This window comes from Hemiscyllium ocellatum, chromosome 28 (genome assembly GCF_020745735.1).
Source record: "Hemiscyllium ocellatum isolate sHemOce1 chromosome 28, sHemOce1.pat.X.cur, whole genome shotgun sequence".
NCBI lineage: Eukaryota > Metazoa > Chordata > Chondrichthyes > Orectolobiformes > Hemiscylliidae > Hemiscyllium > Hemiscyllium ocellatum.
In genome coordinates this window covers 29,345,705-29,358,725 of record NC_083428.1, presented here as the reverse complement: position 1 = coordinate 29,358,725, position 13,021 = coordinate 29,345,705, and the positions used below count along the sequence as shown (strand labels likewise).

The 13,021-nt window shown below is 44.4% G+C and overlaps 1 protein-coding gene across 5 annotated transcripts in view; it reads left to right on the top strand.

Annotated features, from left to right (window-relative positions):
• The first annotated feature begins 200 nt into the window (after nucleotides 1-200).
• cers4a (ceramide synthase 4a) overlaps nucleotides 201-13,021 on the top strand; it is a 67,239-nt gene continuing 54,418 nt past the window's right edge. For 3 of the 5 annotated variants that reach the window (XM_060846015.1, XM_060846016.1, XM_060846011.1), the window contains exon 1: nucleotides 879-940. In XM_060846015.1, coding sequence (XP_060701998.1) covers nucleotides 936-940 — 5 coding nt within the window. In that variant the 5' untranslated portion in view covers nucleotides 879-935. Of the gene's footprint in view, nucleotides 291-855; nucleotides 941-13,021 lie in introns of those variants that run through there. The other 2 variants (XM_060846013.1, XM_060846012.1) reach the window with 2 other exon arrangements.

The following is a 13,021-nucleotide window of genomic DNA, read 5'->3' as shown; positions in this document are numbered from 1 at the left end:
GTGTGTGTTCCACGTGTATGTCTGTACTGTCGGGTCCAGGTGAATGTCAGTGTCCTCCCAGTCCCAGCTGTATCCGTTAGATAATGATTGGGAATTGCATGTCTCCTCCCCCCGTTAGTGGGCGGTTGGGAGTTACAGAGTTCGCACTAGGTGGCAGCTTGAGTTTAGCTCAGTATTGTCCAGGCTGTTTTCCTACCTGCATTCCCGTCTCTAGCCTTCTGATTTTATTCCGCCCTCTCGATTGTAGAAAGCAGTCTGTGTCCTGAAGTTCCATCAGCTGGAAGCGGCAGGTCAGTAAGAAATTTCATCTCATCAGTTCAGACCGTAACCTTTCTGTTTGTTTTGGTGACTTGGGAAACAGCTGGAGCCGGGGTGAGTTCGCCTCAGATGGGGAGGGTGTATGTGAAAAGAGAGAGAAAAAAATCGAAAAAAAGGTTAAATTGAGGTACAGAGGGAAATGATCGACATGAGGGAGGAGAGAACAGAGAGTGTGGGGAAAATAGAATGAGCAAGCAAGGAAGGAGTTTCAGATGGGTAATAGTTTTGTTTAGTTGTTTCTAACTTATGTGCGTTGTGAATATTTTCCCCTTGTATTTATTTAGTTTTAATATCAAGGTGAGTATCCTTTTTCAGTCCTGTACCTGAAGTTCTGGGGAATTAACCCTCCCCTACTCAACCCTGAGTTTGAATTGTAAATTTAAAATGCTGCTTTTGGAAGCTTTGGTAAACTAACAGACAAGCTACGTCTGATTCCCTTTCAACCTTGTACTTGCACTCCCACTTTATAGAACATTCGCGCTGTTCCTAATATTAAAGTGAAATGGTTAGATACAAGAGTTGCTTTTCTCCCTGCAGAGGCAGCACTGGTGTGCCCTGGAGTCCCAAGGTACGGGTGTGTTGATGTAGCCATCAATCGAAGGGCAGTTGCGTATGTAATGAGGTACATTCTAACCAGAATACAAATGTGAACTCTTATTTCTCTCTCTACTGGTATGAGGCCAGAGCTCTTGAAAGCTGACTGGTTGGCTGAGGAGCAAAAGGCACTTTGCTATCACTCAGTTAATATTGTATACACGTCTCTGACTTGTTCTCCTTTTCAAATACACACACACACACACACACACCCCTAGAAATAGAGAGAGTGTTTCCTATTGTTTTAAATCCATGATAGAGGTGTCAAGATAAAGGATCCAATTTCAGGGAAAGTGGGGTGTTAGCTTTGACCCTGTGGAAGGGGAAACTGGCCAAAGTTGCTTGCTTAAAGCCCCAACTGAAGACTTTGAGGAGTAAGCCTAATCAGGGATATTGTTCTTTGGCACTCCTGGGATATCAGTTGTCCTAGTTGAGTTCTTCTGAATTGTGGGTAGGCCCTATCTCATGGTGAAGAGATACTGGCTCACAATGATGGTCTGATGGAAGATTGATGTTGAAAGCTGGGCATGTAGCTGTTTTCTACTGAACCTGTTTAGAGATGTTATGTGCTGCGGCACAGTGGCTAGCACTGCTGCCTCACAGTGCCAGGGATCTGGGTTTGATCCCACCCTCAGGTAACTGTTTGTGTGGGGTTTGCACATTCTGGTGTCTGCGAGGGCTTCCTCCACAGTCTAAAGATTGCAGGTTAGGTGGATTGGCCATGAGAAATGCAGAGGTATGGGGATGGGTCTGAGTGGGTTGGCGTGGAGTAGATGGGCTGAATGGCTTGCTTCCACACTGTCTGGATTCTATGATACACTTTGGAGCGTGTGAGATTTGAACCTGGGTTGTAAATTTGCCATTTCATGTTGAACTTGGGCTCCCCTGTGATACTGCTCTATTGGGTGAACCACATGGTCAGGGGTGTTGCTCATAATCTGTGTTGCTCATAACGTAGGAGGAGGGTACCTAATGCTTTAAAACTGTTCCATTGCTAAATTAAGAGGCTGCTCTATACCTTAACTCTATTGACCATTTGCTATGATCATTTTAATAATTCACAGCAACCTACCTCTTTTTCCAAAGCAGCATCTGAATACAAATACAGCTCTATTGCAGTGCCCCACTCCTTGCCTCAACAGCTTTTAGATGGAAAAATGTTTTTTTTCCCACAACCTTTGTTTGAGATCTTTCTGCAATCCCTAAATCACCTAGCTCTAGAAGTGAAAAGTGTGGCACTGGAAAAGCACAGCAGGTCAGGCAGCCTCTGGGAAGCAGGAGAATTGACGTTTTAGGCATGTTCTCCTTCCTGAAGGAGGGATTGTGAGGGCTGCAGATGCTGGAGATCATTCCTGATGAAGGGCTTATGCCCGAAACGTTGCTTCTCCTGCTCCCTGGATGTTGCCTGACCTGCGCTTTTCCAGCACCACACTTTTCAACTCTGATCTCCAGCATCTGCAGTCCTAGCTCTCGAACTGCCCACTGAGAGGTTTGTTTCTTTGCTAGGATTATCAACTTTAACTCCATCAATCACTGGCACTTAATTAGGTCACCCCTTAACTTTCAATGTTCAGGGAATGGCTTGTGCAATTTGTGGAGTTAACCCTTTAGATGTCTGTGTGCTGAGTGACAACTTAAGTCTGATGTCTGATCTGCTTGTTAGATTTAATCACTTTGTAAGAATGGATGGAAAGGAGGTAAGCAGTGATTATTTACATTGACATTAGCTCAACTGATAGACTGCTAGACAATAGAATCAAATTCCATCCCTGAGTCTTGGTACTGTGTCTCTGATGCCCAGCTTTCAACATCAATCTTCCATCAGACCATCATTGTGAGCCAGTATCTCTTCACCGTGAGATAGGGCCTACCCACAATTCAGAAGAACTCCACTAGGACAACATGCTCATGATTAGATCAGACGAGCTGGTAGATGCGAGAAGCCAGTTCAGGTAGCCAAGTCACTCCTGATCCCTGCAGGGCTAAAGCCCCATTGCTTATCCCACGTGAACAATCATTGGAAAGTGAACTCAGTCTCTAGTGGGCTGTTTGTTATTCTGAAAACTTCTGTGAAACTCAGTTATTCTGAACCACTCTAAATTTGGGTCAAAGCAGTCAATGTGGTGTTTGAGAGAGAGAATTCCACAATAGGCAGACAATTTAAGGGTCAAAGAATTTAAGATCATGGCACTTAATTCTTTTCTTCAATGTCAAGGTCCTTGTTAACTAAAAACAACTTCTGGATGAGACATTCCATTGTTTTAATTAAACACTGGACTGTTGAATGGATATTTGGCATCCTGATAATGAAATCTTTGTGTTGTCTTTTCAACACGCTCAAATGCAAGAAGCTTTTCCAGAATACATTGCCTACCTAGGGTGTGTTGTGTTTTACATGTTAACACGCTGAAGGTTTGGATTGTGCACTAGCACGTGCTGCTTGGTATGTGGCTACCCTTCACCAGTTCCCAATAGCTTAGTAGCATCCGGGGTGGCAGAGATGAGATGCTACACACAGCCCCCACAACAACGGATACCCGAGCTACAAATCTTCAACCAGACTTTAAACAGCCTCCAGAGTTGAGTCTGACCCACTGAGGGGAGCTCTCAGCAGTCAGAAATGAAAAATTAAAACAAAACACTCTGCCTGTTCCAGTTATCCAGATGATTAAAGATTAAGTGCTCAGTTCTGATGTAGCTACACTTATTCCTCCAATAGCAGATTAGTGGACTGCTAATCTGTTGAATTTCTGCTGTAAGTAAGCAGCTCTTGCCATACTTTTACAAAATCCTCGAAGGATCTCTGAGGAACAGGCAATCTGAGATGTTTTAAGTCACTATATAAATGCAGAGTTTTTGTGACACAAGTCATTGTCTGTGCATAGCACAGAAATGTTGCCAGTTGTTATTAAACAGGTTTTGTCATTATTTTTAAACCATGGTCACAGATCACTCCCTGTTTTACTTGGGGAATGGAGAGGAATTTGATCAAGTTTGCAGACTTTAGAAACAAGTCCATCAGGGAACCACTTCACAAGCACAGGATCAGCTTGTAGGGATTGCATCTTTTAATGGGGTGAGCTGTTATTCAGTAATTCATGGTGTGCTCCTGCTCCAAGGACACCAGCAAAATTAGTAATGGTACCTTCATTTAATGTTGAAGACATCCAGCGTTTAACAGTGAGGAAAGGAGACCTATCCAGATCGTCTGCCCCAATGCACTTGAGTGTGTCAATTGGCAAGGAAGATTGAATCTGTATTCAAATTGTGTGCTGTCTTTCAGATAATTGTGGATGAGAAATACCATTAAATTTTTGTTCATTGTGTTTCCTGCACTCAGTACCTAGACAAGGCTGTGCAGGAGAAAATCTTTCCCTGCCAGGGAAGAGATAGGGAAGTGGACTTTGCCGGGAGATTTAATTTGGCTGAATTATCAGCAATTAGTTCTGATGAGCATTCAGATAGGAGGAGGAGATGGATGAGGAGTCTGGGCTGGGTGTGCCAAGGCAGGGCTGAGAGCAGAGAGGCAATGTTCAGGATAAGGAATGAAGGCTAGCAAGCTTCTATTGGACCAATCCAGTCAACCCTTGAGTGATACTGATGTTAGATAAAGTCTAAAAGGATTGATGTTGAGCTTTCTGTTAATACTGGTCTCCAAACTTGCAATACCATTTAAATCAATGCAAATCTGGAGGTGCATTTCATTTGGCTGAATGATTATATCCCATTTTGCACAAAGACTTTGTACAGTCTAACCCCCATTTTAGTGCTTTGAATGGTCTGGAAAAACTGTGGAGAAGGTAGGAACATTTTTACAGTGGATACAGTTTGAAGGCTTATGGATCACCAAGTTGCTTCCCTGTAGACCCTCGTCTGTTGATGGATAGTTGGAGCAACTTCCAAGTTTGAAGGTTGATCAATAGCCAGTTGCAAAGCATGGGTGGCAGGGTGTAGAGAATCGGGATGTAGCAAAAGGTAGAGCCCCTACGCCATTGAAAGTCTCTCAAACCTACTTCACAGCACCCTATGATGTGAGCAAGGGGCACGATTCACTTAGTCCTCTTACAGAATAATTCCTTCTGTGGAATAAGCAGCTGCTTTGCTGTGAAGTTGAGTAGAAGGCTGCAGCAGGGCCATGCCCTGGATTAACATCCCAATCGAGCAATGCCCCACCAGGCTCTCGCCCTCTGAACGACACCATACCCAGGCCACTCTATGGGATATCATGACCACTGTTGCCAATTATCACAATTGGACTTTAATGTTCCCTTTTGTTATGCTACTTTTTCTTGTCTCTTTCCCCATTTTCCACACCCTCAGCCCAGTCTGCTCCTCCATCCAGGTGCCATCCATGTGGAATACTCCAGGAGTTACTGCTGAGTCAGTGCATTTAACTCCTCTTGCAACAAAGATAACTAGTTTCTATTCAGCAGATGGGGAATCAATAGAGAAAAGGAAATGAAATTCCTAAATGATTCAAGACTTCCTTGTTGTTTGCTAGCCAATAAGGAGAGATGATGCATCTAGCTTAATGAGTCAAAGCTGGAGCAACTATTATATGAAGTTTTAAAATCCCAATAGGAAAGGCTTACATTTTTGCGAGGTCAATGCAATAACTGAAGGAGCAGGGGAAATTGGCACTCGGATCCTAGACTATTGGAATGTGAGACTACTTACTTGCAGAGTCATTAATGAAGGGAGTATTGCATCAATGTAAAGGAATGAGACAACGTGAATACAGTGCAGTTCGTTACAATGCTGTCTGGCATGAGGAAATGCAAAAGACAGACTTGGAAATATTAGGAAGAGCATTAGTGTCTTTGGAGGTGTTTAGAATTATGAAGAGATGGAGTAGAGTATATAGAAGAACAGAATGCTTCCAATTGTTGAAGGGCCTAGAATGAGGGGATAGATAAAAGCTTAAATCTAAGCAAACTAAAGTGGAGAATGGGAAAAAGATGTTCCTGCTGTGGATTACATGAACACAGCTGGTTGGAGCAGAGATGATGTAAATTATTTAAGTTCTAATGAGTTACCAGACTCCATTTACTCTGCTTTCTTCTCACAGATGCTGACGAACTTAAGTTTGCCAGCAATTTGTTTTTGTTTCAGATCTCCAGGAGTATAGGAGTTGGGAGGTCATGTGGCTGTACAGGGAGAAAGTGAGGAGTGCAGATGCTGGAGACCAGAGTTGAAAAATGTGGTGCTGGAAAAGCGCAGCAGGCCAGGCAGCATCTGAGGAGCAGGAGAATCGACGTTTCAGGCATAAGTCGCCGCCTTCCTGAAGAAGGGCTGATGCCTGAAACGTCGATTCTCCTGCTCCTCGGATGCTGCCTGGCCTGCTGCGCTTTTCCAGCACCACACTTTCCAACTGTGGCTGTACAAGGCATTGGTTAGGCCGCTTCAGAAATACTATGTTCAGTTCTGGTCTCACTGCTGTAGGAAAAATCTAAGTCTTTTCTACACCCTTTCAAGTTTCACAACCAGGAAGTTGCTGGGGTTGAAGGATTTGAGCTCGAGGGAGAGACTGAATAGGCTGGGGTTACTTTCCCTGGAGCTTGGAAGGCTGGGTGGGGGTTCTCGGAGGTTTATAAAATCATGAGGGGTATGGATAGGGTGAATAGCCAAGGTCGCCTTCCCAGAATAGGGGAGGGTATAGGTTTTAAGATGAGGAAAAAAGATTTAAAAAGGATCTGAAGGGGGACGTTTTACAGAGGGTGGTGTATGGATGGAATGACCTGCCAGGAGAAGTAGTGGAGGCAGATACAATTACAACATTGAAAAGGCATTTGGATGGATAACTGAATAGGAAGGGTTTAGAGGGATATGGGCCAAATGTGGGAAAATGGGACTAGATCTGTTTAGGATATCTGGCCAGTACAGATGAGTTGGACCAAATGGTCTGCTTCTGCGCGGTGTAACTCTGACTCTATCTGCAGTTTTGTCCGTAATGAGAATAAGCGAATGTGGTGACCGGTTGAAAGTAAACCCTGAGGAATGTTGTACTGCTTGTGTGGAGGTGAAGCAAAAATGGTTTGGCTGAATGAGCACCACCTGTGCAATTCCATTGAATGATCTTTGAGAAAAGTGTATGGGACAAATACCATTTAGATGACACATTTTGTAAATAGGGGAAGTCTGTATCCATCAACTAGGAAGTAACTGAAATGCTGTGAAAATCCATCTTTTCTCTCTGGTTGCCTGTAAGTTTGATCTTACAATTCACTAGAGTAATGTAAATATCATCTAAACAGCAAAGCACTTAGGATCACACAAACAAACAGAGCTTCAGGAAAGGGAACTTGTACCTGAAAAATGTATTAGAATTCCTTTGAGGAAATAACAGGCAGGATAATGAAACATATTTACAAACAACATTCAATAGTGTAGTACATATTGGGCTTCTTAATAAGAGCCCGTTGTATTGGAGGTTGCGTGTTAGCATGGATGGAGGGCTGGCTAATCCTAATAAGACAGTTGGGATAAGAAAAGCATTCTAGAGAGATGATTTGGAGATGCTGGTGTTGGACTGGGGTGTACAAAGTTTAAAAATCACAACACCAGGTTATAGTCCAACCAGTTTAATTGGAAGCACGCTAGCTTTCGGAGCAACGATAGTCACCTGATGAAGGAGCGATCACCTAATGGTGTGTCGCTCCGAAGGCTAGTGTGCTTCCAATTAAACCCGTTAGACTATAACCTGGTGTTGTGATTTTTTTAACATTTCTAGAGAGGTTGCAAGATTGATCCTGGGCTTGGAGGGGTTTTCTTATGATGTGGGATTGAACAAATGGGCCTGTACTGTAATAGAGGAGACTCTTTGAAACATGGTTTTTTGGGGGCTTGACAGAGTACATACGGAACAGTTGTTTTTCTCCTGTGGGGAAACTATCTAGAAGCCAAAGGGTAAAATGCCCAAGTGAGGGGTCACCCATTTCAGAATGAATTGAGGAAGAATTTCTTTGAGTTTAATAAAGTCTGTGGAATTCTTGACAGAGGGTTGTTCAGGCTGGGTCATGTATATTCATGGCTGCAATAGACCAGATATCCAATCAGGGTTGTGGGAATAAGGCAGGAAAGTAGAATCGAGAATAATCAGATCAGCCATGATCTTGTTGAAGGCACTGAATGACCTACTTCTGTTCCTGTATTTTATAGTCTTGAGATGTGGAGGATTAGAAGGATTCATTAATAACAATTTGTCAGTAATCCTGGTACCTGTGGAAAGCTGAGTAATTGTAGAGCAGGCCAAATGTCCTTTCCTGGAGATTCCCTGCTGTCTAGGCCCCAGTGTTCTCTTCTGTCAGCATGTGCTATTACTAATCTTCACAAATTGTATGCAAACTCTTCAGACTGTAAATAGAATGTGTTAATAGTCTAAATGCTAAACCAATACCAAAATCCACAAAAGGAGACTTGACTTTTTAAAATAATTTTTAGAATTTTCGAAACTGAATTCAAAATGTCAAGCAGCAATGGTGTATTAGTCATTCAAATTGCAACAATGGCCGTACTTGCACCAAAAACATGGTTGCACGACATGTCTGAGTTGTTTGTACCTTTGCCTCTTGCTTCAGGAGTATGTTAGTTGAAGTCCTGTGTTTCCATTGGTTCAGTGAATACTTGCCTTAAGGGCATTAGTAGGGTTGTTTGCACAATATTCCGTTCTACATGCAGCTTGAGACTGCTGTTTACTAACATTGGCTGTGCCCTGATTTTCAGAAGTTATAGGCAATGTATACACGTTGTTCATGATAGGCAAAGGCCGTTGTGAGCAAGTGCAGTGATCTGCCTCCTACTGCAATGATTTGAGAGAGTTCATGTTATGGCAATTTGGTATCAACAAGAAGTGCTGCCATTGCAGGATTATCATTTTCTTAAAATCTCGGGAGAAAAACAGAGTGAGCACACAAGGTAGGTTGAAACTTCAGTTTGGAAATGGACAAGTTTTAACTTTTGTTAACTAGATTAAACTAAAATGTCCCAAGGTGCTTCACAGGACTGATTTTATACAATTGTGTTTCCTGACTAGAGGTGGGACAGGTGACCAAAATTTAGTCAGAAATGCAATTTCAGTAGCACCATGAAGGGGAGGAAGGGCCCAAATGGTTCACTTAATCCACACACATCCCCTTATTCTTTACCTGAACTCTGATCATCTTCATATCCTTCTATTCACTTGACTCTTATTCATGTAGTGTCCTTTCACTGCTTTCTTATTGAAGTATTGGGGGTGTGGTGGAGGAGGAAGAGGTGTGCAGATGCAATTTAGAGTCATTGTCATAGAGATGTACAGCATGGAAACAGATCCTCCGGTCCAACCCATCCATGCCGACCAGATATCCCAAATGCCAGCACCCAGCCCATGTCCCTCCCAATCCTTCCTATTCATATACCCATCCAAATGCCTCTTAAATGTTGCAATTGTACCAGCCTCCACCACTTCGTCTGGCAGCTCATTCCATACCTGTACCACCCTCTGTGAAAAAGTTGCCCTGTAGGTGCCTTTCATATCTTCCCCTCTCACTCTAAACTTATGCCCTCTAGTTCTGGACTCTCCACACCTCAGGGTAAAAGCTTTGTCTATTTATCCTATCCATGCTCCTCATAATTTGTAAACCTCTATAAGGTCACCCCTCAGCCTCTGATGCTCCAGGGAAAACAGCCCCAGCCTGTTCAGCCTCTCCCTATAGCTCAAATTCTCCAAACCTAACAACATCCTTGTAAATCTTTTCTGAACCCTTTCAAGTTTAACTATATCTTTCTGATAGGAAGGAGACCAGAATTGCATGCAATATTCCAACAGTGGCCTAACCAATGTCCTGTACAGCCACAACATGACCTCCCAACTCCTGTACTCAATACTCTGACCAATAAAGGAAAGCATACCAAACACACCTTCACTATCCTATCTACCTGCGACTGCACGTTCAAGGAGCTATGAACCTGCACTCCAAGGTCTCTTTGTTCAGCAACACTCTCTAGGACCTTATTATTAAGTATAGAAGTCCTGCTAAGATTTGCTTTCCCAAAATGCAGCACCTCTCATTTATCTGAATTAAACTCCGTCTGCTACTTAGCCCATCTGGTCAAGATACTGTTGTAATCTGAGGTAACCCTCTTCACTGTCCACTACACCTCCCATTTTGGTGTCATCTGCAAACTTACTAACTGTACCTCTTATGTTCACATCCAAATCCTTTGTGAATGACAAAAAGTAGAGGGCCCAGCACTGATCCTTGTGGCACCCCACTGGTCACAGGCCTCCAGTCTGGAAAAACAACCCTCCACCACCACCATTCTGTCTTCTACCTTTTGAGCCAGTTCTGTATCCAAATGGCTAGTTCTCCCTGTATTCCATGAGATCTAACCTTGTTTATCAGTCTCCCATGGGGAACCTTGTCGAATGCCTTACTGAGGTCCATATACGCCCCATCTACCGCTCTGCCAACATCAATCCTCTTTGTTACTACTTCAAAAAAACTCAATCAAGTTTGAGAGACATGATTTCCCATGCACAAAACCATGTTGACTATCCCTAATCAGTCCTTGCCTTTTCAAATACATGTACATCCTGTCCCTCTGGATTCCCTCAACAACTTGCCCACCACCAATATCAAGCTCACTGGTCTATAGTTTGATAAATGTGAGATGTTGGATTTTGGTAAGGCAAGGACTTATACACTTAATTATAAGGTCCTGGGGAGTGTTGCAGAACAGAGACCTTGGGGTGTAAGTTCATAGTTCCTTGAAAGTGAAGTCACAGGTAGATAGGTTAGTGAAGGTGTCTGGTATACTTGACCATTATTGGTCAGAGAATTGAATATAGAAGTTGGAATATTATCTTAACAGCTGTATAGGACATTGGTAAGGCCACTTTTGGAATAATATGTTCAATTCAGGTCTCACTGCTATAGGAAGCATGAGGTGAAACCTGAAAATTCAGGAAAGATTAACAAGGATGCTGCTAGGGTTTGGAGGTTTGAACTATAGGAAATGGCTGAGTTGGCTGGGGCTGTTTTTCCTTGGAGTGTCAGAGCTGAGAGGTGACCTAAAAAAGGCTCAAAATCATGAGTATGGATTGGGTGAATAGCTCATTCCCTAGGCTAGGGAAGTCCAGAAGTAGAGGGCATAGGTTTAGGGTTGGGGGGAAATGATTTAAGAAGGACCTAAGGGGCAACTTTTTCATGCAGAGGATGTGGTGAAGGCTACTACAATTACATGTAAAAGCCATCTGGATGGGGGTATGAATAGGAAGGGTTTACAGGGATATGGACCAAATGCTGGCAAATGGGACTAGATCAGTTTAGGATATCTGGTTGGTATGGATGTGTTGGACTGAAGGGTCTGTTTCTGTGCTGTACAACTCTAAGACAGTGGTTCAGAGGAAAGATCAAAGCACAGCAGGTCAGGCAGCATCCAAGGAATAGGAAATTCGACGTTTCGGGCATAAGCCCTTCATCAGGAATGAGGAGAGTGTGCCAAGCAGGCTAAGATAAAAGGTAGGGCGGAGGGACTTGGGGGAGGGGCAATGGAGATGTGATAGGTGGAAGGAGGTCAAGGTGAGGGTGATAGGCCGGAGTGGGGTGGGGGCGGAGAGGTCAGGAAGAAGATTGCAGGTTAGGAGGGCGGTGCTGAGTTGAGGGAACCGACTGAGACAAGGTGGGGGGAGGGGAAATGAGGAAACTGGAGAAATCTGAGTTCATCCCTTGTGATTGGAGGGTTCCCAGGTGGAAGATAAGGCGCTCTTCCTCCAGCCGTCGTGTTATGTTTTGCCGGTGGAGGAGTCCAAGGACCTGTATGTCCTCGGTGGAGTGGGAGGGAGAGTTAAAGTGTTGAGCCACGGGGTGGTTGGGTTGGTTGGTCCAGGCGTCCCTGAGGTGTTCTCTGAAGTGTTCCGCAAGTAAGCGGCCCGTCTCCCCAATATAGAGGAGGCCACATCGGGTGCAGCGGATGCAATTGATGATGTGTGCGGAGGTACAGGTGAACTTGTGGTGGATATGGAAGGATCCCTTGGGGCCTTGGAGGGAAGTGAGGGCGCAAGTTTTACATTTCCTGCGGTTGCAGGGGAAGGTGCCGGGAGTGGAGGTTGGGTTGGTGGGGTGTGTGGACCTGACGAGGGAGTCACGAAGGGAGTGGTCTTTGCGGAACGCTGATAGGGGAGGGGAGGGAAATATATCCCTGGTGGTGGGGTCCGTTTGGAGGTGGCGGAAATGACGGCGGATGATACGTTGTAGACGGAGGTTGGTGGGGTGGTAGGTGAGAACCAGTGGGGTTCTGTCTTGGTGGCGGTTGGAGGAGCGGGGCTCAAGGGCGGAGGAGCGGGAAGGAGCACCGCCCTCCTAACCTGCAATCTTCTTCCTGACCTCTCCGTCCCCACCCCACTCCGGCCTATCACCCTCACCTTGACCTCCTTCCACCTATCACATCTCCATCGCCCCTCCCCCAAGTCCCTCTGCCCTACCTTTTATCTTAGCCTGCTTGGCACACTCTCCTCATTCCTGATGAAGGGGTTATGCCCGAAACATCGAATTTCCTATTCCTTGGATGCTGCCTGACCTGCTGAGCTTTAACCAGCAACACATTTTCAACTGTGATCTCCAGCATCTGCAGACCTCTCTTTTTACCAGAGGAAAGATCACTCAACCTTAAACTTTGCTCTGATTCCTCTCCACAGATGTTGCCAGACATTTAGTGAACAAAATTAGGGTGCGTGGTATTGGGGGCGAAGTACTAACTTGGATTGAAAGTTGGCTGGCTGACAGGAAACGGTTGTGATAAATGGCTCCATTTTGGAATGGCAGGCAGTGACCAGTGGGGTACTGCAGGGATCACTGCTGGGAGTGCAGCTTTTTCCAATATATATTAATGACATTAGAAGATGGTATTACTAATAACATTAGCAAATTTGCTGATGATACTAAGCTGGGTGGCAGGGTGAAATGTTAGGAGATTACAGGGTGACCTGGACAGGTTAGGTGAGTGGTCAGATGCATGGCAGATACAGTTTAATGTGGATAAATGTATGGTTATCCGCTTTGGCAAGAGAAGGAAGGCAGATTACTACCTAAATGGATTTCATTTAGGTAAAGGGGTAGTACAAAGAGAT